Here is a 26,908-nt window from a genome sequence, read left to right as displayed (position 1 = left end):
TTGAGAAGTGTGTCCGTAACAAGCAGTGAGGAGAGCAAGTCTCAGGCATTCCACGCTCTGCCCTGCACTACTCCAAGCTTTTCAAAGTTGTACACAGCGAGATCTCTAGATGCATTAGGTCTATACACTGAACCATGATGAGACAGTGCACGTTGTACTGAAGAGTCTCATAAGGGTTTGATTATTCAAGAAATAAATGTAATCAGGTCCACAAGCTTGGCCAGAGCACCAGTGGCTCCTTTTCATCTACGCAACTTTATAAGTGTGCAACACTTTACACAGCCAAGCAAGCCAAAGACCACTTACCGGTCACTGTGCATTTGCTGGCATCGCCTGTTGGCACTGCTCGGATGCGATAAGGCGAATATGGGATCTCATCGCCTCCATACTTAATGAGAATAGTGTAGCGCCCAGTCATATCGGGCACATAGGACACAGTGTAGGTGCCATCTTGATTGTCACGAATAGAGGCCTTCTTGGGTTTTCCTTCAGGGTCCTGGAACACAATTGGTTATTCAATAAGCTTTATGCCTAACCCCTTTGGTCATGCAATGAACAGTCACTACAAGTATGGTGATCTGTAGGAGCAGATTGCTTACAGTTTTGGGTGCATACGATCTAAAGTTGCAGTATAAACCAGACTAGGATGACCCAACTTCTAGATTACACCAGACACTTACGGTGATCTGGTTTCAAGAAAAATAAAGTTTTTTTACACCGCACAGAGTAAAGATAAATGTAAGTGTAGTTGAACCAAAATATAGATAATTATATGAGAGATAATGTCTCACATAATATTTCAGTTGGTGGTGCACCCAGGAGCCGAACATAATCTTTAGACAAAAAAAAAAAAAATGAAAAAAAAAAAATTGTTATATATTTTTGACAAGATTTTTTTGGAGGTGCCAAGATAGGCATAAAACATATATAGGTGATAAACTTGAGGGTATGTATGGCACACAATACTGTGCATAAGATCCACTCTTCACCAATATGAATAACTGTGGGGTTATATGCCCTAGATAACATTCCAAATCTTGACAACTCCCTTTTCTCTGTTACACAAATTCTGGGAGTCCTGCACAGTTGATATAACAATCCTACTGCTGTATTCAGGATTAACTTTTAGATATGCTATAACACATGGATGCAATATCATTGATACATAATTTACCAATATAAAGAAGGAATGTACCCTGCATGAGAATTCCTATTCTCAAATTATACTGAAAAATATTTCGCCACTTTTTGGTGATAAAACCATTTATGCGTTTCATGTATGTGTCATGTCTGTATACTGAATAAAAGTCCCATTCATTGGGCGTACCCCTTTCATTTACCCCAAGGTACCACTATTTTAAATTCTATAATAAGCTATATTTTAATATATACTATTAGATAAAAGAGTGCCCCACAAAAAGAGCCCTCTTTTTTACTTACGGTGATCTGTACAGCAAGGAGACCTTCTCCAGCATCCTTGGCATCGATCGTAAATTCCACAGGCAGGCTTGCAGGAACACCAGTAGTATTCAATCCCGGACCACTTGCCTTTACTTTACTGGCATCGTGAGTTGGCAAAACCTTTACTTTAAATGGACTGAGGAGGAACACAGCAACACAAAGAATATTTAATATGAACCCACAACTTCATCACCTAATACATGCCAATTGGGATTTATATTCCCCTCCAGAAACAGGTTTAGGACAACTGGAGTTGCCCATTTGATCAGCAGTTTTCAGATTACGAACCTTCGTGGCACCTCCTCATCACCATATAGTACTGCAATGTTGTATGGTCCCTCACGGCTAGGTACATAATTGACAGTCTGAACTCCATCTCCATTGTCCACAATCTCCACTGGTTCTACAACACCTAGAGAAGGCAAAATGAAACCCAGGTGCATCTGTTACTAGCCAGCCAGGAAACAGTTTAAAAAAAATAAAATAAAAAAAGAAGAGCAAAGTGTCCTAAAGATGGGAAAATTGTTCCATTTCAGCAGCAAACTTACCCTTTGGACCTTGCACCTTGACTTGTAATGGCGCAACACCAGCCTTGCTTGTGTCTACGCTGAAAGATTGTGGTACATTTGCCCTCACCAGCCCTGGGCTTAGTCCTGGACCAGAACACTTCACTTTAGCGCTATCAATGACATCGTTCACTGGAACCTTGAAAGGGCTACCTGCAGAGTCAGAACAAGTTTAGTGCGTGTGAACAGTTTGCAGTCTTACAGAAGGTCTCCTTGGAAGCTTCTACACTTTGACGCAGATTGCTAAACTTTAGGTGGTCTCACCTGGAACTTGATGTCCACCATATGTGACATTTAAGTTATAAGTGCCAGGCTCATACGGGATGTATTCCACAGAACAGCTGCCATCCTTGTTATCAGTGCAGGACATCTTTGCTTCAGATGGGCCTTCAACAGCCAAACCCAGGCCACCGGTGCCTGCTCCCCTGTTGAGATGAAGTTTGCATTAACTGCACTTCTATCACATTCTACTGTTTGGCTTACAATAAAGCACTACAAGGTGGAGAGAATATTATAATATATATATATATATATATATATATATATATATATATATATTAGCATGCATATCTCTATCTCAGACCGGGGGTGGGATGTATTGACCCCAGAAAATACAGCCTTCAGAGGTTAGCAGGAATCCCCATATGCATTAAAGTGATCTGCAGTGGATACTGGAGTTATGAGCTGTGGCCTGCCAGCACTGCCATCCCCATAGAATACTATGGGGCTGCAATGTACCAGTATGCACAAAGCTCTGGTAAACATTTCGAAGCATGTGCCCAATAGGCAACGCCATCTATAGATGGCGTTACCTATGGGCTTCTTACTGTAGAACTTCCTGGAGAGGAATCAGACAGATCCTTTTGGCCCCGCAAGCTGCTTGCACAAGCGCAGGTCGATGGCCACTGATGCACAGTAGGACTCCCGGGTCATAAATCTGGAAGTCCTCAACACAAAGGGCAACTTATCGGGGGAGCTGTCCTTTGCATTTATTCATGCATACTAGATATGCGATGCATGATACATCCTGCCCTTAATCTAAATTAGACACATTGCCGGTCATAAAGCAGCTTTACCTGGTTTCAACAGTGAATTTATTGGGCTTATTTGTTGTCCCACTCTGGATGCCAGGACCATGAACTCGGACCCTAGTTGGGTCACAGCCCTCTGTCACTGGAACCTTGAATGGACTCTTTGGTGCAGGACTCCCATCATAACTCACATCTACAGAATGAACACCTGAGCAAACAGAAGACACAAGTAAATAAGCCATTTACCAATTAGCCATAACTATGTAGACTGATCCCTGAGAAGATCTGACACCAATGCCCTCACCTTCCTCATAAGGAGTGTATTCCACTTTGTATGTACCATCCCCATTATCTTGTACATAGGCATCTGTTAAATTGCCGGAAGGGTTAGACACCCTAGTTTTGACGTAGGGCCCTCCATTCTTTGTTAGAGCCCGAGCATCCACATTGAATTCTGTAGTTGCTTCTCTGAAGACACCTGCAAAGTACACGTCGTTAAAGCCATCTCACTTCCTCACAATCAAGAAAAAAAAAAAAAAAAAGTCATTACTTCACCTTTTCCTTCAACACCAGGTCCATAGACCTTAACACCAGATGTGTCCACTGCTGGTTTCACCTGCAGCTTGCTAGGGAAGTTGGGCACCATTTGGCCTCCATACTTTATAGTAATGGTGTAGATTCCGGGGTAGAGTGGGATATAGGTTATAGTGTATGTCCCATCACCATTGTCCTGGATATGTACTTCTGCTTGCATGCCAGTGTCCGAAATAATTTCGATTGTTAACTCAGCACTGCCAGCGTTGGAGCAGTCAACATTAAACTTGCCAGCTTCTCCAACCTGTGCTTGTTCCAGGCCTGGACCAGAGCAAGTCACCTTAGACGGGTCAAAGCATGGTTCAATCTTTGCCTTGAAAGGAGAGCCGGGTATATGAGTGTCAGCAAAGAGGATATTTATATTGTAGTCACCAGGGTCTGTAGGCAGATAGGACACAGAGCAGGTTCCATCTCCATTGTCTAGACATTCTATCTTGGCTTCACATGGGCCTTCCACAGTCAAACCAAGGCCTCCCTGGCCAGCACCTTTAGTATCAATCGTGAATGGGGAAGATGCACCAACACTGCCTCCCTTTAGTCCAGGCCCATAAGCTTTAACCTATGTGACAAGTGGAATAAAAAATAAACGTTCAAAAAAGATAAATTGAAGGGACGTGCAGGGCTAAGGGCTCACCTTCACCAATAGTTACAGATATTCTAGGCGCACAATCTACAAAAGCTTAGTCCAGCTTTCCTACCATGCTAAGGCCATAATTAGCTCAAGCAGCCATAGCAGATTTAGCACTAGAAATACAGTAGCCACATGTAGATCGTCTGAATAGCTGATAGCAGAACAGATTGTCTCTCCAGAGGTAACCAGTATTTGGGAATACCCAAGTGTTGCAGAATAGAGTTTAGGTATACATAAAGGCGACAAGCTAGGCCACCCTTCAGGAAGTTGTTTAGAAGGCGGCTTTAGTGTTTCACCTTGGGTTACCAGATCATCCCCTTAATAAAAGGGACATTTTAATTGCATGGGACCTGTGGCTGTTAAACCCAGGTGAAATAGTTTTTGGCTGGTGGATTTAAAGTACCTAATTCATAGGTGTCCCTTATTAAAGGGATGAGCTGGCAACCCTGGTCACACAGCACCCCCTCCAAAAAAAAAAAAAATTATATATCCTGGTTCGTTATTTGAAATCAAATAGTCTCAACTTTACCACAATCTTAAAGCCCCATTGACTCGGAACATGTGGAAGAAGGTTCTTCACACGAGGACTTTATTTTCATAAGGAATAACGCCTACAGTCATTTGTAGGGGTGCGCTAGTGTCAGATTTAGATTGTAGTGTCTAAATTTAAGTGACAATCAAAAGTAGAAAAAAAAAAAAAAAATAGCTACTACACTAAAGAGACCAATATAGAACTTGCCTTTGAAGGATTAGTAGGTGGGACAGCCTCTACAGGGAATGGGCTCCCAGGCACTGGGACTCCATCATAAGTAACCTCCACTTCATAAGGACCTTCCTCTCGAGGTATGAATTTGACAGTGCTATTATCAGGACTTAAGCCTGGCTCCACTTTGCAATGAACAGGCTTGTTGGATGGGCCTGTGATTTTGGAAGCCACTTTGCCTTGTCCTCCAGCACCTTTGGATTTCACAGTAAACTCCTGGTCCTTCCCCACTTCCACCTCTGACAGAAGAAAAAAAAAAAATTATTGCTTAGTAAAATGCAAAAACATCTCTGCACCTTGGTATACGCAAATAACACTCAGAATGGTTGAAAAATTTTAAAAATAAATGATTCAATAGAGGTTCCAAAGGAGCTACTGCCCACAAAGGGCTAAAATACATACTGTCGCCAAGTCCAGAAACCTTGATCTTGCTGAGGTCCAGAGTGGGAGCAATGCTGACAGGGAATGGGCTCTTGGGTATATGGTCTCCTCCATAAGTCACATTCACACCCAAGTTACCCTTGAAGAAACATGCATACGCATTGGTAAAAATAATGACGCTTATGGACTTATTATACACATTCATAAGGTTAACCTGCTTACCTGTTGCACAGGTGTGTACTTGACAGTGTAAGAGTTGTCAAGGTTATCAATGATATCCAAGTCCTTAACAGCATCTCCTTTAGCTGGTCCAGTGAAGTTCACATCTAGCTTGGCCTTACCAGCAGCCTTAGAGTTGACTGTGAAATGCGTGGGCTTGCCAAGTTCCACACCTTTGTAATAAGACCCAGAAGTTGGCATGTAAAAGCTTATTCAAAGTATTTAATCAATCTACATAGAACAAAAACACAAGAGTATCTATAGTCATGCCTAAAACCAGAAAGGCCAAGATCTTCAGCTTACCACTCTTATTCAGTCCTGGTCCTTCAGCTTTCACTTTGCTAGCATCGTGAGATGGATCTACCTTGATACGGATGGGGCTCATGGGAGTGGCCTAGATTGAAAAAACATGCAGAATTTCATATACATGTTCATGAAGGGCAAGTACAGACCATACTCCATGGTATAAAGGACAACAATTGCAAGGTCATTCCGAATGAATAATGGTTGGTCTCCAGACTGGCATTTTCACAGCCAAGTCCACCATTCCCATTACTATATGGCTATTTCCTTCTAGCTTGCACGACGAAGTAAAGTGCAATCTAAGATTGCAGGCACTAAAGAGTAGAAATTTTCACAAGATAGTCTTTGTTTCACAATGTCAAATATCTTCTACAATAGACATGCCTATTCTCATTAATAAAGATCTTTATGACCAATGTGCATCTTAAAATTAAAAAAAAGGGTATCTAACATTTCAGACAGGTATTTAAAATTCTGCATTTGTGGTCAAACGAAAAATAAAAAAAACACATTAAAGTACGAAAGGCCTAGACTCAAGCCAGGACATATCTTACTGCTTGAGTTCTACTTGACAGTATTGTAGAGACTATAGTCACCTGGCCAGCAAACAGAACCATGATGGTATAGCTTCCGGCTCCTGGTGGTGTGTATTTCACAGTAAACGTGTCATTGTCGTTGCGGATGATGTCGAAGTCTATGTCGGCTTCAGCTGGACCCACTACTCCTGGAGCGCATTTTATTCCAATGCTGATATCCCCTGAGGACAGAAGCACAGGACAGGCAATAACTAATGCAGCTTGTGCAGAAGTCAGTGAATCACTGACTAGGTGAGAATTAAAATTCAGCTCCCAAAACAGGACTTGGTGTCAGTTTAAAACTGAAAGGACTAACCTAGGACATAACCCATACAGCTGCAGTAGGTGGCGGCCATTCAAAGACTATTAGTACATTTCATTCATTTTTAAGTCTAGCATGCAGCCTGTTCAAGCAGCAATTTTAATCTGCACAGGAAGGCGTTCTTTTGTTGCTCAAAACACTAGGGAGCCAATGCTCAGACTGAAGACTGGTCAGCAGACTACACATGGACGTGCTAGGTTTTCTTTTTAGGATTTTTAAATATAATAGTATAGGGCGTATGCGAGATGTAGAAAGGACTATAGGAGATTGAAGGCAGACAATGCACAAGTTTAGACAATGTTAAAAGTGGCTGGATAATTCATATTTACTACTGTATCCTGTCTGCTCACCTTGTCCGGCTTCTGTACAGTCCACAGTGAAGTATGTGGGTTCATGAGCTTTCAAACCAGTTTTTGCAACACCAGGTCCATAAACTTTCACTTTGTTGGGATGGCTGCCAGCACCAATACTCATCTAGAACAGATAATTAATTTTTAGCAAGCTCCATCAAACTCCATACCCCAAGCCATTCCCATCATGTCACATGGTTTAGTGATGCACTCGTGTTCAGGGATTTAAGAGTCCAATGCTATTGTAGATAGTAAATGTCATTGGATTGGACAAGACTCTTAACTATTTATTCCAGAGTCACAGCATCCCTCCTTTCATGTGAGCCTAAGTGCAATGGCTTTCACACTACTCTCCAGGAATCAACCAAAGAGGGTAAAGTTTACCTACAAAGTCTCATTTTAGTAAGCATAGGCAGAACTCAAGGATGAGGGCGTTGGCAGTTGCAGTGCCAGGCTTACCCTGAAGGGGCTATTGGGAATATTCACTCCACCCCAAGATACCAACGCTGTGTGTTTCAATGGTTTCTTAGGTAGGTAGCTACAGCTGTATGTTCCATTGCCATTATCCTTGGTGGTGACCTCGACTGGGTTTCCCTCCGAATCCTGAAAGGATAGACAGGTTGACAACTTGTTCCTGGCATGATCACCCCTTCAAAAACCAGGGCAGACACTTACCTGTACGGATACCTTTAGGGGAGCTTTTCCTCCCTGTTTGGCGTCAACTGTGAATTCTGCCGGTTTATTAATGGACAATCCAGTCTTCTCCAGCCCAGGGCCAAAGGCTTTCACCTTTGGCAAAGGAGAAAAAAAAAAAAAAAAGGGGAAGGTCAACCAAACTATCGTTCTACTTTTCAGTTTTAATATTGATTGTCCCTACGCCAATACTCCAATGCTTACTTTCTCTGGGTAGAAATCTTTAGGAGCAGGTTTGATTTCGGCCATGAAGGGGCTTAGTTTGATATCCTCATTGTTGCACAATACATGCACAGCGTACTCCCCAGCCTCCAGTGGCCAGTAGCGCACATCACATGACCCATCCCCTTTATCATCACACTCAATCTTTGCTTGGGAAGGACCTTCCACGGAGAACCCTGCAAAGAGATTACACATGACATTTACTTAACAGCTCATTGGTCATGGCTATTTTCCCCATCCCTGAATAGGTAATTTTAAAAACCATTTCCTCCAAATCAGGAAAGTGACCTACCTAAGGTGCCCACGTCATCACCAATAGCTTCAACCACAAAGTCAGCAGATTTACCAACAACTCCTCCTTCCAGACCAGGGCCCCATGCCCGTACTTTCTGCTGCCCACATTCTGTACCGACCTTCACCTCAAATGGACTGCAATGAAGCAAAGTGAAGAAGCTATTAGCAAGCTCCCAGCAAATGCAACACCATTCTTTCCACACAGAACCAGACCATACGATGAAAACGCCCGAGTCAGGTAAATGATTAGAGAGGACTTTGCGCACAGCATGTCTCTTGCTCACCTTCGTGGAATGTTCTGTCCTCCCCAAGTGATGGTAACTGTATAATTCCCAGGGGTGGTCGGGTAGTATTCAAAACTATAGACCCCATCTCCCAAATCCTTCTGCTTAACACGTTCCTCCGTTCCCTCTGTGTAGAGAAGTTTATTTTTTGTTTAATGCACACTTTGAGAAACTAAGATCGCCAAGGCAATTAGGAGCAGTCACATTTGGTACTTATCGTGATGCAAATATTAAATGTCCAAAACAATTATCTAGATAATGACAGATAGCTGAGCACTGCAGGCCATACCTTGCTCTGTCATGAATGGACCATTGATAACTGTGTGAATGGGCCAATTTATCGTATGCTCTATGCATCTGATCCTCTCTACGGTAGGACACATAATGAACTGTAATGAAAGCCACCACTTCTAAACACTCTCCCCAGCCGTATGCTTTAACGGGATCATACCTCCATATGGAGACCATCAGGGGCTACTTTAGAAATAAAATAAAAAAATACCCTACTAATAGATTATAGCAGAACATTGGCACTTTAAGGGTATGCTGGCAGGCCAGCCAAGAAGCAATGTGTACTGTAACAACCTGAAGATACATGACATTATGGGTAAAGTATCCCTATGGCAATTAAATGGGGGAAAGCCACCAAACGCATAAGCCATAAAGACCACTTCTTTTCATTAGTTCCCTAGAGTGCGTTACACATGTATAGATTAAAAAGCTTCAGTAACTAGAGGAAACAGTGGGCACTTGTCCCAACATTTACTCACTTGGTCCCTTGACCACAACTTTCAGTTCTCCACTTCCTGCTCCTTTGGTGTAAACCTTGAAGTCTGCAGTCTCCTTCACACGCACCCCCTTTGGCTGCAAGCCACGGCCCACAGCACGGCAAGCAGTGGCATTTGAAGCTAAAACATCGAAACCAGGCACATTTAAAATTCAGCTACAAAAATCTCAGAACATCCAAAACAAGACTAGAGGGACATTTAACAAAAGCAGATGCACACGTTCATGCATATGAAATCGGTCAACACCCTTCCAAAACCGTTCTGTTATTTGTATGTACAGTACATACTCAAGACTGGCAGATCCTCATTTTACATAATGGTTTCAGTCCCTGGTAAAACCACATTTGTATACAGCAAGTGTGATCACAAGTTAAGAGTAGTAGTACAGATCTAGAACCTTTAGAAACCACACGACACACTGCATGCAGAAATACCGTAAAGCCTTCACATCCCCCAAGCAAGCAGAGGAGACACTGCAGCAAGAGACAGGAGAGATCCAGCAGGTTGACCACCTTCCCCAGGTGAAGGCATGAGGGAGAGAAAAGAAAAATACAAGTTTCGACAGCAAGAGGAACTTTGAGAAAGCAGTAGATTGGAAGGACAGACAAGTATCAGGCAGCCTCAACCTTCCTTAGTATAATGAGATTGCTGTAACACACTAAAGTCAAGTAAGGTAGGCCGGCCAACAACTGCAATATGATGCTGGCACTAAGACCTTGTAGGTTACCAAACAGTTCTATATGGCAGATGCATATTGTATCTGTTAACATATTACGGTTATCTGCCTTTATAAAATGTTCTGAAAAATGTAAGATTAGAGTACCACAAAGGCTTAGTGCCAGCACTAGTACACCACTCGTTACCACAGCCTAGTAGTGCCAGCACTAGTACACCGCTCATGTGTTACCATGGCTTAGTAGTGCCAGCACTAGTACACCACTCATGTTACCACAGCCTAGTAGTGCCAGCACTAGTACACCGCTCTCATGTTACCATGGCCTAGTAGTGCCAGCCCTAGTACACTGCTCATGTGTTACCATGGCTTAGTAGTGCCAGCACTAGTACACTGCTCATGTGTTACCATGGCCTAGTAGTGCCAGCACTAGTACACCGCTCTCATGTTACCATGGCCTAGTAGTGCCAGCCCTACTAAACTGCGCTCCTATAGTGGTAGTAGCCACAACTGCATGTTTAGTTTGCTTCTAAACCCAAATACATTTCACAGACCATTTTAACCCTTACCTTTAAAAATGGTCAACTAAATTCACATAAGCACCAATGGCAAATAACTAAATCCATTGGCACACACTGCCATATACTAGAACTACAATTTGTAACAGAGCTAGAAGCAAATAAGTAGTTAGTGACAAAATGCTACTCTAGAGTTTATGGCTTTGTATTTTCAATAGAGCCATTGTTTGGCAGCAGACCAAAGAACCAATAATATGGAGCACAGTCGCCCACAAGATAGGTCAGGTTAAGGTCCTGAGAGTAGAAGGGAGATCCGCACCTTGGCCAATGGTGACTGTGTAAGGACTCTTGGGAATCTGCACTCCAGCAAACGTTATGAAAATGGTATAGACACCCTCAAGGGTGGGTTTGTAGGTGCAACGGTATGTACTGCTACCCTTATCCTCCAACTGAACATCTGATGTATCCTTCTTCCCACTGGGGTCCTGGATTGTGACTTCCACTTCACCAAGACCAGCACCTGCAAGAAAAGATTATCCATAGTAAACCGCAGTAAGAGGTTGCTGTAACTTTCATTTTGAAATTGGATGCAGTCATGTCCAATGTTACAGTACAATGCAAATCAACAAAGGTGCAGAAATATTTCTGGCATGCGGACACTGGTCCAAAAGACATGCTAGGCCACAGGTTCTCAAACAGCGCATGTTTTCCATGTCTCCTCACAGATTCACAAGTGAAATTAGCTCCACCTGTGGATCTTTTAAAATGTGTCACCCAATAATGACTACACCTGTGCACCTGCTGGGTGACCTGGAAAAAGTGACCTGTGTGGGTTCCTGAGTACAGAGTTTGAGAACCACTGCCTTAGGCAATGCTGAAGCGAACAATGGCACTATCTACTTCTATCTAAAGCTGGACATTTATTATGCAGTCAGCCCAAGCACCGGAATAACGGCGGATTGTGACAACAACTACATAGTGTATGGCCAATCAGCGATGAGCAAAGGTTGGGCACAACATGTCTGACTGATCTGATAAATGGTCAGCTGCATCTGGCAGTAGACTGCCCTACATTTCTCCTGTTCTTTCAATGGGGAGGAACTGAGAAAGGTTTCCAGCCCAGGGGAGGAAAGATATCATGGGCCATCTACCTCTTGGCCTTTTATTGAAAAAGAGCCCAGTCAAAAAGTCCTCTATTAGTCAGCTCTGACTTTACAAATATTACCTTAGAGCGTATGCATGTTTTTTTTTTTTTGTAGAAAGCTTATTGATGGAATTATGTTATGTATCCTCAGCTTTTCCTGCTGCTACTTTGCTATTCTGTATCCTTTGCAATATTCCCGCCAAAAATAGTTTTAAGAGTTGGGGTTAATTTGCCACTAGGATGTGGGCACTTAACCTTCTGCTGTGAGCACAGACTGAGAATCTCTGGCAAGTTACCTAGTTTGAGGTTTAGTTTTGAAAAAAAAAAAAAAAAAAGTCATGTAAAAGCCAATTTGAAGACAAACCATTTTCCATACAAGGCTGTCCATCAATTCAGTACCAGTTCAGCCCACAAAATGGCTGTTTCCTCAATGTAGCCATTTGCTACGCTTTAATCATCCCAGGCGTCTGCAAGTCTTAGTACTCCCCACCATTTGTTGTGACGAGTAAATCTGAAAAATCAATTTCAGCTGAGAGCCCTCTTTAGGGATATTAAAGCTGAATAGGACATCTTGCAGCAGTAAGTAGAATTGAGTTTACATCGATTGGCAGATTGAGCATGAAGGGGTAACCACAAAAACTGCATTTTGCTTAAACCCCCCCAAACCTGCTAATCAGTTCATCCCCAAAATAACTAAAAGTCTGCACATACTGTTGATGGCAGACCAGGCAAATTAAAACTTTTTCAAGAGGAGACAGCTGGTTTAAGTAAGATGTCCAAGATTAGGAGGCCTAATAAATTGGCTGCTATAGACTACAGGATTAACAGCTTTCAACAGCACCATGTGCACCAAGACTGCATAGACTACAGCTGCTGGATGGACACACAAGCAGCAGACAAGCTGAGGTTCTTAACTAGAACTACCAGTCACCAGCACACTTATTCATACCTGCCGTGAAGATCTCAAAGTAGGTGGTCTTATTGGCAAAGTTTCCGACGGGCTCTAGACCAGGTCCCTGAGCAGTTACTTTACTGGCATCCCCGTGAGATTTGTCCACATTTACCTCAAATGGGCTCTTCGCAATGTGCTGCCCGGCAAACAGGACAGTGACCTGGGGTAGGAAGATTGGACAGATGGAGCTTTATAAAATTATTGAAGTGTAAAGAATCTCATAAAACCTAGAATGGGCATGTACAACCTCTCACCTTATGCAACCCAGTCACTTTAGGAATATAGTACACCGAGAAGGTTCGGTTCTTGTCGTTGTTTCCTGTTACTTTAGCCTGAAAAAGACAGATTCATGACAATAAGCCCTTTGCATGTATGGACAAGATAATGCAACAGTGTTGCCATGTACAGTTCAGATTCCGCCTGAATTCTGCCTTATGAATAGAGCCATTGAGAGAGGCTCATGTGTCCACAATGCATTACACTGCAAAACATACACAGCATGGCTGGAAAGGTGTTCCCTTCTGCGGGTGCTTCATGTTTTGGACCTAAATGCAAGTGATGAGCTTTAATCTTACCTCTTCTCTGTGCCCTGCAGGGTCCTCCACATAAACAATGACCTCGCCAAGTCCGGCGCTGATTGTTTCTACAGTGAACTCTGCACGTTTTTTCACCATGTTGCCAGTTGGTTCGATACCTGCAGCAAGTCAAGCCAATAATCAGTACACCAAATACACCAGGAACACTGTGGTAACAGGAAATTGAGTAGGAAACATGAACGCACCTGGCCCGTAAGCTCTGGCTTTCTTGGGGTTAAGTTTGGGTCTGAGAGGGGCACCAGGCTTCAGTTTTGCTTTAGGGAACTGGGACAGGTATGTCATGACTGAGTGCTCATCTACGTTCGGATCCACAATTTCCTCTGGAGTGATCACCTGTAGAACACAAGTCATTTACTTATCTGCACGAAAGGCATTCATCCACTGAGGATGGATGTAGAAGACATATCGCTCTATCCAAAGCCAACATGAACAGGGTATCCGGAATATAGATACAGTGAAAAGGTCGACAATGTCTAGAAAGACACCAGATATTAGCCAGGCAATATTGGTTGACGGACAAAAAGGTCAAACTAAAGATACGGATGTAAATTGGCGACAGTCAAAAGGTCAACACAAAAATGTTGACTTTAAGGGTGAGGCACTTACCCTGATGGTTAGACACTAAGGGGAGGGTTAAAAAAAAAAAAAAAACACGTCGACCTTTTGACCCCATCGACTTCCATTTTGACTTCAAGTGTGTCGACAAAATGCCCGTCTAGATATTATCGGCCATTTAACGCTCTTTTATACCATAACCCATTCAACTGAAGGGGCCAACATTAATTTCACAGCATTAAGATAAAATCAAAGTCTGCAGGTACCACTGAAGAAATAAGCCAAGTCTGCTATTTATATACATCGCAGATTGTACTCAGTATAGCTAGATGAGGAGTCATTGCTCATGAAACCCATCCATTTAGATAGCTCAGGAAACCTCCATTTAGATTGCCTTGTTTCATGAGCAAAGGCCAATAGGTTATCCCAGCAGTTTTAGATATAACCAAATGTACAGTCAGATGAGCTACAGCTGGCCATACGCTGAATAATCGTTCAGATCAGATGAAAGTTGTTCTGACAGATTGTTCACAGCAGGAAAATGGCTAAAAAACAAAACAAAACCCAGTCATGATTGTTTGGGTGCCAAACATTGTTCAGTGGACTTCACTGTGGATTGAGTTTGCACCCATACTCCACACATCGTGCAGCATATGGAGGCACTAATTATTGTTCCGTTCCTCCTCCAATCTGTCCACCACGTCAGCTGCACTAATCGTGCAGCTCAAGGTTGGTTTAACTTTATATAGAGGTATTGACTGTAGAACTACAGGCTAAAAAGCTGGTTCCTGTTGCGAGGTCTTGGAAAAGTACAAGTCATTTAGATATGAAAGGTTGGACAGGAGTTTAAGGTGGAGAGGATAGTTCCAGTCAGAGTTGAGGGACCTTTGAGTCACTTTGGGAATCATGGTTACAAAAAGCAGTAGTACTGGGTAGCTAGTAGGAAGGATCAAGAATCTAATATTTGCTCCCTGTTGCCTACCTGAGGGATTCCCAACCAATCATCAGCCTGTTGCATGGCTTCACGTGCGTTATCCACAGGTTTGCTGGTGTCCCAAGAATCCCAGTCAGGGCACAGACCTATTAAACAAAACCTATTAGTCAGGAATAATTAGGAAATATTACCGAAGCCTTAAGTGGTATTCATCAGGGACTGCCAAAGATAAGTCAATATGCTATGGATGCACATGGCTACCAAAGGAAGATTGTATACACACAGATAGCCGCCATTCCCAAGACTCTAATCTATACTCAGACATTATCTGAAGCAGTTATGAACAAGTCATGGCACCTACCAGGAGCACAGCTATCAACCAGGGCACCCAGAGCTCGGCCGCTTTGCCAATCCCTGCTGAAGTTTGTGACAGGCAGCTGTGGCAACTTGTTCTGGATCCATCCCAGTAGTCTTTGCTTCGGTGTCTGCTTCTTAACCTCCTCATCCTCCTCTTCATCCCACATTGGCATGGAGATTGAATAGTGCAGAATAAGGGTCCAGATGAGACCCAGGATGAGTTTAAGGTTCCCATCAACAATAGCTTTGCTGTCTGAGGAATAGGAGAAAAGGAGGGACAGTCAACTCTCGACTAAGTCATACACATGCAAAGAAAACCACCAACCTTTAAAATTACATATAAAAAAAAAGGTTCCTGCTCTGCATATTGCAAATTATAATGGTATGCTTAGTAGCAGACAGAATATTAGTGATCTATTGTCAGCCTGCCATTCACAACTAAATATTTGCAGTTTCAGCAAGAGACCAGCAGTCTGACCCCTCAAGGCTGTATCCAAAGCTCAGACAGTGTTTAGTCTGAGTAAGTTTTTCCTTAAATATCTGAGTGATAAGGCCAGTGCGAGACCATGGACTTCTAGATATATTTAAACATAGACCATGCCAGACCTTGACCATGTGCATGTCTGAATTCACCCTTTGCATACTATTTTACTCAGGAAAATAAAAATGTGGCTATATAAATAGAGCAACTAAACAGTTGTATGCCCCCAACACCCATGTGCAATCACAGGTCTCCCATATACGTCCAGAAACAATGGGGATGCTGCAAGACTCATGTATATTTTCAGAGTATGAACATTTACTCTCCATATAACTAGTACAATAAAATTGAGTGGTAGGGAATCATTTTTGTTAGTCAACACGTAGACTTCTGCAGTCTATACTGTCAGATTTTTACTCTATATATGGACTTAAAACCAATTACGTTCAAGCATTTTTGGTTCCAGATATTTGCCTGGAAGGGGTGGTCACCAAGGTGTGTGTGTGTGTGTGTGTGTGTGTGTGTGTGTGTGTGTGTGTGTGTGTGTGTGTGTGTGTGTGTGTGTGTATGATAGATCGATATCCATCTATCTATCTATCTATCTATCTATCACAAGAGCCACCAAAAAGCGATGCTCACACCAGTGCAACATCTGTGTCACACAACCCTAGGAAAGGCATGTGTTCCCAAGTCGAATTGTACTATACACTGCCAGACCTCACAATGAAGGGAGGGGGGAGAAAAGACATGTGTCCAACATACACATTTAAAAGCCCAAATTGTTTCCAGCCAGGCAGGGAAGGTGCTTGCCTCTGAAGTCTGCCTACATTGTTCAAAGAACTTTCAAAATGCTGTAACCAACACAGAATTAAGCTACAAGGACCTTGGCTTAATACATTTAACACATGCATATTTGAAAGCCAATAAATGTCTTAGTTTTCAATGAGCAAGAGAGGCGGAGGAGGTAGAAGGGGTGTCATGTCTTCCAAGAGTCTGCTGCTCACAAAGTCACAACTGGGACGATTACCAAGTTCTCCAAAACAAGCTAGGTTACAGAGCAAATCCTTAAAGGGAGCCAAAATGCTGATCACAACCAGTAATGAGATGATTTCAAGGTGGCCATAGAATAAATAGCAGAAGCTGGATGCCCAACATGAAAGGAAGGTGCTAGTTTGGAATTTATAGGGACATAGATAAGCCTCTGGACAAACTCCATAACCATCTTGACAAGTGGTACAGGCTCCTCCAGTACAATCTTCTTTACTTCACAATGGTCAATAAAACCATTTAATACAAACCAATTTAGGTTGAAATCCTAGCTTCTTTGGGCATTCCTTTAGCATGCAAGTATGTAACCAGCCCAACAGTTCTGAATGTTGCCTATACCATAGGAACCGATGATCTGATTGAGGCCTCAAAACATTCAGGAAAATTCAGTCAATCTACGATCATCACAGGCAAAATTATTTCCGTTTATTCAGGAAGGGGGTCTGCACTTTTGCAGAGAAGCATTTGAACTCTGAAGTTAAATTAAAGGAAACATTCCTGCAGGATAGACGTAGGTTGAATGGATGAGGCCAGTGGACAGGAGGGACTGTACAGATAAGGTGCCACACGTGACCTCCCAGGCCTGCAGCTGCCCCTAGTAAGTAGCCATGCCAAATGAATGTACATTATACTGTACTATTATTCTTTAGTTTATTGCACAAACTTCCTGCATAAGTTGCATGAATACTAGCTAAGCCAATTGTATCAACGTTCCCGCTCATGGGCTCATTATTCATAGGTGGGTTATGCCGAAATATTGAAAATCATAAAGAAACCACAAATTCCTGCTCTTTGTAGCATTGATTACTATAATCTAGTATATGTGAGCGTGGTGTGTCAACTATTCTAGAAAATACATCTCATACCTGTATTTTGCCGAATTCTAAAAATAGGCCCTACTCGTAATCCTGGCATGTTTGTTAAAATTAAATTAAAAGTTAAGCAAATTCAACTTGTTTTTGTATTGAAAGTGGAAACCCACACAAACACAGGGAGAACATGCCATCATGGCCTGTGTGAGAATTGTACCTCAGTGCTGAGAGAGGCAGCAAGCTAACCATTGCACCACTGTGCTGTCCATAAAATCTAGACCACAGGTTCTCAATCTCGGTCCTCAGGATCCTAAACACTGCATGTTTTCCAGGTCTCCTCACAGATTCACAAGTTAAGTGATATACAGGAGGAGCTAATTATTTAATGTGTCAGCCTGTAATGAATACACCTGTGCTCCTGCTGGGTGACCTGGAAAACGTGAACTGTGTGGGGGGTCCCGAGGATAAAGTTTGAGAACCACTGGTCTAGACATAGATTAACATGATAAATAAAACCATCTAGGATGAAGACATACTGGAGAAACTGGACACCGCTTTGTAACTTGCTATGCAAACAGACTAATTGGAGATGGGTTACTAGTGTTCCCGTGGGCAGGGACTCTGCTCTACCAAAAAGGGATGTTGCCAAATGGGAAGGGGTGTGTTCCTGCGACACCCCCAATTAGTCACACTTGGGGGTGTGCCCAGCAGTTAGAGGTGCCAAGCTTTCCCCAAGCTCTCCTCACTGAATAGATCGTGCACAGCATCTATTCCCCCAGCAGCGTTCAGTAACCGCAACTTTTCCAAACCTCGGGTGGTGAAGGCACAGGAGAGGCTGCTTTAGCCGAGCACTGCTATAAGGACAGGGTGCATTTTGCCACTTTAAAATCAGGCAGGGTACAGTGCCCCGGCTAAAACAATCTAGCGGCACCACTAGGCTACTGAAGTTAGACACTTACTAGTTTTGCACCCCATAGATCAGGGGTTCCCAAACAGTCTCAAGGCACACTAACAGTCCAGGCTTTAAGGATAGCCATAGCTGAGCACAGGTGACTTAATTAGTACCTTAGTTATTTTGATATAACCATCTGTGCTTAAGCATGGGTATCACTAAAACCAGGACTGTTAGTGTGTCTTGAGGACAGAGGTTGGGAATCATTGCCATGGATAGATCTGGATTCTAGCATTAATCATTACCCAAAAAGCAATAAAAAGGGAGTGCCTCATCAAACTCAACTGTGTTCTACAGTCATTGCTTCAGCTAGCTGCTATATTAGTAGCATTTCTTTAGACCACTAGGGTTAGCATAAATCACAAAAAAAACAATTAAAAAAATAAACTGTAGCCCCAGACACTAGCCCTCTGGGGCTTAATGGTGGGTGAACATATGGGCTGAATTTTAAACTCTCACGGTTGTTCTTACAAGCATCGTTAGAGCAGCCATTTTTGACTGGCCCCTAACCAGTTGTACAATAAGATTCATCCTACATTGTATGAAAAAAAGGTATTGCCAAGAAGCTCCACCCACCATCCAGATTCACAGAGCCCAGAGGAGACATTAGGGGTTTATGTGAAGGGTCACTGCGAGCAGAAGACAGAGGAAACGCATGAAATGTCTGACTTGTGAGTCAATGTGCCTGCAGGAGAGAGAATTCTCCGTATATGGACTGTGCTACTGGATTACATGTTTTCCTACTGCTCCTTGTTCACTGTGTATTTGGCCCACATTGTCTGCTCCTTACAGGCCAAACCGTTTCCCAGGATAAATGTATTCCTAACAATATCAGCAGAGGACAAGCTTCCACTTGAAGTGTGAAACCACGTACTCTCTATAGCAGACCCCAATCCAATATGTGGTTTGTTCAACGCTACATTCTCGTCTCTAAAGCCCTTCTAGGTTTCAGTAGCCAGCCTATTTATAGGCATAGCTTCCCCATTTGCCGTAACCTGAATAACAATGTGGCATTGTACAAGGAAACTGTTGGACAGGTACAGGACCAGACTAATTGTAGCGTTATTTCTAAATACAAATGTTGCAGTCTATAAACGAGTTATAGCCTCTTTAAAAACTGGTCTAAAAATGTTCAATTTGCACAAAAGACCAACAGGGGTATTCAGTATGGGAGCGAAAGCACCGTTTTTGCGTTAATATCGCACTTGACGTCATTATCGCAGGTTTTAGTTTTACACCGTATTCAATGTCAAAGACTTTTCGCAGGTTCGAAAAGTGATAAAAAACGGGGATAACTTTTCACCACTGAATAGGTGTTGAAAAAAAAGTTCAGAATTGGGGTTTAGGGGTGCAGGCTTAAAAAAAAAAAAATAGCCTGCACCCCTGGGAATGACATTTAAAAAAGAACTGTCAAAAAAAAGTTTAAAAAAATAGGGACACCCCAAAAAAAATAAACAATTTTTTCCCATTTTTTTACCCCAATTTTTTTAACAATAGGGAAATAGGTTCAGGGCTATTCTGCAAGTATGCGGCAGGTGTTTTCTAGAATAGATTTATAGAGGCAGGTGCACAATTGCAGAATTTTAAAAAACTTACTTTAGGGACTTAAAAATATGCTAGTACCCATTTTCATGTACCCCAAATTTGATGGGACCACTTAAAAAAATGAAAAAAAAATAACCTGTGCTCTTCTGCAACACTTCAATGTCGGGAAAAAACACCTACTGCGGCTATTTAAATCCCCGACTTTCATTTAAAGGCTAAAACGGGGGTACCCATAGTGATCCCCCATGTTTTTACAACTTTAGGGGGGGTCCTACAATTTTTTTAAGGAAAAATTTGTAACTTTACGCAAATCCAACTTCGCAGGCTCCCGTTTTCGTTAATTTCATATTGAATACGGGGATAAGCGGGCGTGCGCCTGATACTTTAACGCAGGTAAAAGCTCCGATATGAAACGTAAACTTCGACAGCGAAGTTTAAGTTTCATATTAAATACCCCTTCTAGTCTGTCATATACGGGGTGTCGTCACCATCCAGGCACAGACCACTCCAGCGAACAGATTCCCAGCGCCAAAATCCAGACAGCTGCAATCCAGCCTGCGAGTATTAGGGTTAGGTACTGGGGGGGGGGGGGGGTGTTAGAATACTTACCTGCATGTGTCATGACTATGCTGCCAGGAACCTGACAGCCGGTATTATCAACCAGTCAACATGTTTTTCCTTCACGTCACCATAGAGACCACCAGATCACAGGTATGCCACTTACTAGCAGGTGATAAAGATTCTATTTCATATCCACATCTATAGATGTGTCCACATTCCCCTTTGCCCTAATTGCACCAAATAGCCACTACATCACTGCGGGAGCGAGCATAGCCAGTGATATAGTTGGTACACACTGGCCGATGTGGATGAGCCGCCAGATCAGACGACCTATCGTCTAGTGTGGACCCAGTAGAAAGCTGGCAATACTTGTACGACTGCACTACCTAGTAGCAAATTTCTGGAGAGAATTAAATTCAGTGCCAGTTTGTCAACTTCCTGTAATGAATCCGCAGAGCTAATTGCATGCGCTGTGTCAACCCACTGAAGTCAGGAGACGCCCAAGGTTTGGTCGCTGAAAAACTATTTTTCCGACTTAAGTGCTGGACTCTATGCTGCTACCGCATACGATAACACGGCAACTAACCCCAGGGCACTAATTAGCGCCGATTTCTGCTTGCACCTCAGGAGGATGTGAGCAAATATTCACTAGTCGTGGGTTTACAGCACGGGCAATTGAATAGCTCCAGTGTTCTCCACTTGGGTTTAAGCTCATAGGATGTTGAATTAACCACCTTTAAAAAGGGGGGGGTGGTTCAAGGGGGGCATTGGCCATTCATCCCGCCATGTTTAAGGCCTAATCTGTAACATACAAATTTGACACCAATTCCTTTGCAACAATCGTAACTTAGCATCCATGGCTTTGTATGTGGCTACTACGTGACTAAAGCTAGAGTGATGGGCATTCGTTCAGACATCGGAATGAATGCCCAGCAATTGTGCATCCACACTGGACAGTTATGTAATTCTTTAACCATGCATTGGGTGCTAGCGATATTAGCTAGGTTTGATGTGTAACATCAAACCTGGTGAGTCACTAGCGACCGTGCCCACACACTAAATGACTTTCAAATGATGCAGTCGTTAACGATTTCCTTTGAACTCCACAGCAGCTCCCTAGCAGTCCTGGACTGACGATATCGTGCATAAAGTGTTTTGGTGCGTACACACTGGGCGATTAAAGTGGGCGACTGAACGATAACTATATCGCATCATCCATTTTTAACACCAAAATGATGAACGATAATGACGATGCACGTTCCAGTGAGTCGTTTATCCGGTTAACATGCAGGCCAACCTGACGATGTAGTCAGGTTGCTGCATGTTATGGAATGGGGGAGAGAGCCCGGCGCTGAACGATATAGTTAGCGATATCCTTCAGCGGGTGTGCTCAATGTCATAAATGACATTGAGCACACCCTGCCGGGGACACACACTAGACAATATCGCTCAGGGAGCATATCATCTAGTGTGTACTCACCATTTTGACAAGCGGCCTATCGTTCATCCTTAACGATTTCCAGTGCATCGTTCGAGATTGCCAGATCTTACCTGCAGTAGGTAAGATCTGAAGATACAATTAATGACCCGCCGGACCGCGCATCAGATCATCATCGCTCAGTGAAAACTGCACGAGTTTGAAAGAATCATCATTACAACGCATCGAAATCGTGCAGATAGTTTAGCATGTGGGCACCTTACCAGTGGAGGAATGTTCAAGTCGTGACATAGGGCAAAGATGCTAGGTATATGAGGATACATTTATATACACTAACTTGTTACCAATTGTATCCACAATGAGCACTGCAATGTTATGGTGCAGCTTACAGATAATTGAATGTATTGCTATACACCAGAATCTCCATGCTACAGGAACACAGTAATACTGTACTAGTCCTCAGGTCACCAAGCATTGCACATATATGTAATCTTCCAGACCTCGTTCCTTTGCACATACAGCAGGTACACCACAACCTGCTCACCAGATAACCCCTGCACAATAATCCTGTCAGTTGTCTGAACACTTCATGATTTGATGTGTAAATGTTAGTTTTTAGGAGAGCATTGTAACAACTCATGGTGTGTCAGCCACCTACAGCATTACAAGCGTTAAATATTGCCAACAAAAAGTGGAAAGTAGAAGTGAGCAGCCGACTGAGTCAGAGGGTCCGAGGCTCAGCCCCCAAATGCCCAGCCCTTCTGAAGAGACTTCCATGGTTTGCAGACTTCTCCACTAATCGCTGCACTTTCCAACATTTTTTGGCCTTATATGGCAAACACAAGCAACAAGCAGCCTGCCAGGAATCTCCTCTCCCTCCCTCCTGTACGGTTTGGGGGATGGAGGAGCAGGGAAGGAGATTGGTGGGGGGGGGGGGGCAAATGAATGCCTTGGTCACAGCCCCGCTACTTCCTCGCAGAACAAGGACCTCCTAAACAAACCTAGGCATAGAGTGAAATCATATGTTCCCCTAGCAGAGGTCTGTTCTGCTACACTGCAGTACCAAGCATCACTGCATACCCGATGTGTGCCAAGCAATAACTATACAAGCAGTCTCCAGGATGCCAGCTCTTGCTATGCAGTGCCCATGCATGTCCTGTTACATGTTAGGAGGTATTAACCATATCCTTACCTCCACAGATATCACTTGCCAACATTCTCATCTGTGCAATATAAAGGATAGGAACATAACCAAGTAACTTAGTTCCTGGTCTTTACCATACTACATTTACTTTTCTAGTATACACTTGTGCTATGTTTTATTGGTCATCATATATTCTAGATTAAGGGCAGAATTCAATTATGTTTAGCGCCTGATCCCCAGTCTAAAGTGACGGGGAGATCTCAGGGCGATATTCAATTGATAATTATAGAGGCCACAGAGGTCGGGTTTAGCCGTGTAAAAAAGCTAAACCCACCCAAAGTGCTGGATGCGATCATGGAAAGTGCCATTTGGACACCCAAAGGTCACTTTTCAGATCACCACCCACAGGGGATGCGGGCTGAAATGTCAGCGCCGCAGCTGATCGCAACTGGCAGGAGCAACTGAATAGCTCCTTTGGGCACAAGGGGGGGGCAGCTGCCGAGGATAATTGAATTGTGCCATAAGGCGTATAGCTATTAAAGTGCAGGTGTTACCCAAAGCAATCAGATTCTAGCTATAATCTTCTAGAAGGTGCTAGATAAATGAAAAAAAAAAAAAAAACAGAATCTGTTTGGTTGCTAGGGACAACAACTCCATTTCTATGAACCTGCACTTCAGTAAATATACTCTTAAACATTAATTTACTGCCTTTTCTTTTATCCATGAAGCATTATCAAATATAAAATAAGTCCTTTAATCAGTGATGGAGCAGCCAGCTTGACCTGTGTTCTACGTCAGCTTCCAGTTTAAATAGAATTTTTACATAGTAAAATAAAGTTGAGTAGATCTAACATTTCTTAAAATGTGAAGTGGGCCTGTTGCCCATAGCAACTGACAACTAATGCTGGAGGTTAGAAAATTCTGCACTAGATTAGCGATAGCTAGAATCTTATTCGTTGCTATGGACAACAGTACTGCATTTGCTTGTTTCTTATACATACGCAGGAATGCTTGTCTATGGTCAATTTCAGTTCATCCCATTCGGATCTCCCTTCCCCACTATGAATGATCAATGCAATAGTGATCACCCAGGAGCGGACAGCTGCAATAAACAGACAAAACCCACTTCCTGTAAGCCTTGAGCAATACCCAACATTCCACACATACACTGAAATATTGCATAGTATGGATAGAGGATTGTTACTGCAGAACTGGACGGTTTACAGAAAGCCAATAAACTGCAATGCCCCCTGCAGGAAATATTTACCAAGCTGCACAAAATCAGCATCTGTGGCCATCCTTTACCAATTACTTTTACTAAACCCGACCATTACTTAAGGGGAGCAGCGTTCCAATAGTGAAAAGTCTCTGTAAATACAGGTGGAGGCTGGTGAGAGAAGCTGCACCATATGCAATACACTGTAAATCGTCTCATGGCTTTATCAGTCCAGGCAAGCATGACAGCCCCATGTATGGAACAGCTGCAGGACACTGCATTCCTGGCTGAGACATGAACACTTTGTATATACAGTGTCTTCTAGAATGGATTATGGCATGTTTTTACAAGATTTGGGAGTGGCATTAAAGGCAAAACAGCAAATACAGATGCGTCATACAAAAATCATACTTGCTCTTCGTGACGCATGTAATTTTGCCCATTCAAAATAGAATGCACTATTCTTTTGAATAGCCCAATTCCTTTAGTGCATTTAAATTACTACAAATTATATATAGTCTAATCTAAAAATCCATTCATAAAGAAAAATCAGGGATCAGCGATCTGAGCAGAAGCCCTAATGCTCAGTGAGGATATGAAGCTGTGTAATATGGTCCTAGTCATGTTCTTTATAATGGACAGTTTCTCAGAAAGGTGAGCAAGATCCACTTCTAGTAGTTTGCAGTGTACAGACTAACCCCAATATGCAGAAATAGTTTTATAATTAATTAATGTAGAAAACTTAACCAGATTTAAAAGTTTGATCGTACAGCCATGGCCAAAATGATAATGACACAAATATTGGTTGTCACAAAGTTTGCTGCTTCAGTGTTTAGACCTTTTTGTCAGATGTTACTATGGTATACTGAAGTAACATTACAATCATTTCATAAGTGTCAAAGGCTTTTATTGACATTTAAGTTTATGCAAAGAGTCAATATTTGCAGTGTTGACCCTTCTTTTTGAAGACCTCTGCAATTCGCCCTGGCATGCTGTCAATCAACTTCTGGGCCACATACTGACTGATGGTCACCCATTCTTGCCTAACCAATGCTTGGAGTGTCAGAATTTGTGGGTTATTTGTCCACCTGCCTCTTGAGGATTGACCACAAGTTCTCAATGGGATTAAGGTCTGGGAAGTTTCCTGGTCATGGACCCAAAATTTCGATGTTTTGTTCCTCGAAGCCACTTAGTTATCACTTTTGCCTTATGGCAAGGTGCTCCATCATGCTGGAAAAGGCATTGTTCATCAAACTGTTCTTGGATGGTTGGGAGAAGTTGCTCTTGTAGGATGTTTCGGTACCATTCTTTATTCATGGCTGTGTTCTTAGACAAAATTGTGAGTGATCCCGCTGCCTTGGCTGAGAAGCAACATGAATGGTCTCAGTAGGCTTTACTGTTGGTATGACAGGACTGGTGGTAGTGCTCACCTTTCCTTCTCTGTACAAGAGTTTATCCAGATGCCCCAAACAATCTGAAAGGTGATTCAGATAATATAACTTTACCCCAGTCCTCAGCAGACCAATCCCTGTACCTTTTGCATATTATCAGGCTGTCCCTGATGTTTTTCCTGGAGAGAAGTGGCTTCTTTGCTGCCCTTCTAGACACCAGGCCATCCTCCAGATTAGCCCTTTTATAATTTTGTGGCCCAAACACTTTTTACTCCTCTGAAGGAAGTCCTGATTTACAGAGAAATGATCAGTAATCACATACAGTAGCTGTGCAATAAGATAGGAAACAGTAGTAAGGCTCAAGGGATTCATTTCCATTCAGTGAATAACCTTTGTTTGAGGATCTCATCCTGTTGAAAAACCTGAAAGGGCATCTGAGCCTCTAACCTTTCCTGCATCCTTCCCATTAACTAGCTCCGGCCCTAATCAAGATCTGCGCAGTGAAGGATTTTATCCATACAGATGCCCACTTCTACACTTTGTGCTTTCACATTGACTTTCAAGAGAATGTAAACTTAGACCAGGTTTGTGTGTTCCCACCACTGGTTTAAAAATTCAAGCTCCGTATCAATATTTAAAAATACCGCTCACCCCAATTCAGTTGTTAATGCATGACACGTGTACAATAAAATACATGGATAAAAGTGCAACACATGAAGAGCACATTGAAGCGCACTAAATGAAGCCCATTCGCTTAAACACATCCATTTCTCTTTTCACAAACACTTGAACAAAACTTGGGGGGAAAAAAAAGTTGCACAGTTCCCATTAATAACTATTTTATGCTTAAAAACCTGTAATCTTCGTACATAACCAATTGCAGAATGTGACCACAAATATTGTGTTACTTGATAACCAATTCACTTCCAAGCAAGAATTCGTTATTCTGGCTGATCACGCCACAAAGGTGCACAAGAATCGCACCATGCGATTCCCCACGCCAGCATATGCTATGGCGCATACTGCAATCGCTCCATGCATTCCTATGGAGGCACTGTTGCATACGCAGTGTGCGTACCCCCTCGCGGGCATTTTGCACTATGCGTGGCACGATT

The 26,908-nt window shown here is 42.7% G+C and overlaps 1 protein-coding gene across 5 annotated transcripts in view; it reads right to left on the bottom strand.

Moving 5' to 3' along the window:
* FLNA (filamin A) overlaps positions 1 to 26,908 on the bottom strand; it is a 115,165-nt gene that overhangs the window by 19,244 nt on the left and 69,013 nt on the right. For all 5 annotated transcript variants that reach the window (XM_088455503.1, XM_088455501.1, XM_088455502.1 and 2 more), the window contains exons 3-29: positions 15,211 to 15,459; positions 14,898 to 14,995; positions 13,546 to 13,693; positions 13,340 to 13,458; positions 13,019 to 13,096; positions 12,762 to 12,924; positions 10,988 to 11,188; positions 9,460 to 9,597; positions 8,690 to 8,816; positions 8,404 to 8,540; positions 8,094 to 8,287; positions 7,872 to 7,985; positions 7,656 to 7,799; positions 7,197 to 7,320; positions 6,546 to 6,706; positions 5,950 to 6,040; positions 5,650 to 5,819; positions 5,449 to 5,566; positions 5,023 to 5,285; positions 3,614 to 4,211; positions 3,363 to 3,536; positions 3,104 to 3,266; positions 2,292 to 2,452; positions 2,010 to 2,180; positions 1,750 to 1,873; positions 1,441 to 1,597; positions 307 to 496 (exon numbers count right to left, since the gene is read on the bottom strand). In XM_088455503.1, the coding sequence (XP_088311629.1) occupies positions 307 to 496; positions 1,441 to 1,597; positions 1,750 to 1,873; positions 2,010 to 2,180; positions 2,292 to 2,452; positions 3,104 to 3,266; positions 3,363 to 3,536; positions 3,614 to 4,211; positions 5,023 to 5,285; positions 5,449 to 5,566; positions 5,650 to 5,819; positions 5,950 to 6,040; positions 6,546 to 6,706; positions 7,197 to 7,320; positions 7,656 to 7,799; positions 7,872 to 7,985; positions 8,094 to 8,287; positions 8,404 to 8,540; positions 8,690 to 8,816; positions 9,460 to 9,597; positions 10,988 to 11,188; positions 12,762 to 12,924; positions 13,019 to 13,096; positions 13,340 to 13,458; positions 13,546 to 13,693; positions 14,898 to 14,995; positions 15,211 to 15,459 (4,575 nt within the window). The remainder of the gene's footprint in view (positions 1 to 306; positions 497 to 1,440; positions 1,598 to 1,749; positions 1,874 to 2,009; positions 2,181 to 2,291; positions 2,453 to 3,103; positions 3,267 to 3,362; positions 3,537 to 3,613; positions 4,212 to 5,022; positions 5,286 to 5,448; positions 5,567 to 5,649; positions 5,820 to 5,949; positions 6,041 to 6,545; positions 6,707 to 7,196; positions 7,321 to 7,655; positions 7,800 to 7,871; positions 7,986 to 8,093; positions 8,288 to 8,403; positions 8,541 to 8,689; positions 8,817 to 9,459; positions 9,598 to 10,987; positions 11,189 to 12,761; positions 12,925 to 13,018; positions 13,097 to 13,339; positions 13,459 to 13,545; positions 13,694 to 14,897; positions 14,996 to 15,210; positions 15,460 to 26,908) is intronic.

This window comes from Taudactylus pleione, unplaced genomic scaffold, assembly GCF_031769625.1.
Source record: "Taudactylus pleione unplaced genomic scaffold, aTauple2 ptg000656l, whole genome shotgun sequence".
NCBI classification, from domain to species: Eukaryota; Metazoa; Chordata; class Amphibia; order Anura; family Myobatrachidae; genus Taudactylus; species Taudactylus pleione.
The sequence above is the reverse complement of the archived record's forward strand: the minus strand, read 5'-3'. Positions and strand labels throughout refer to the sequence as shown.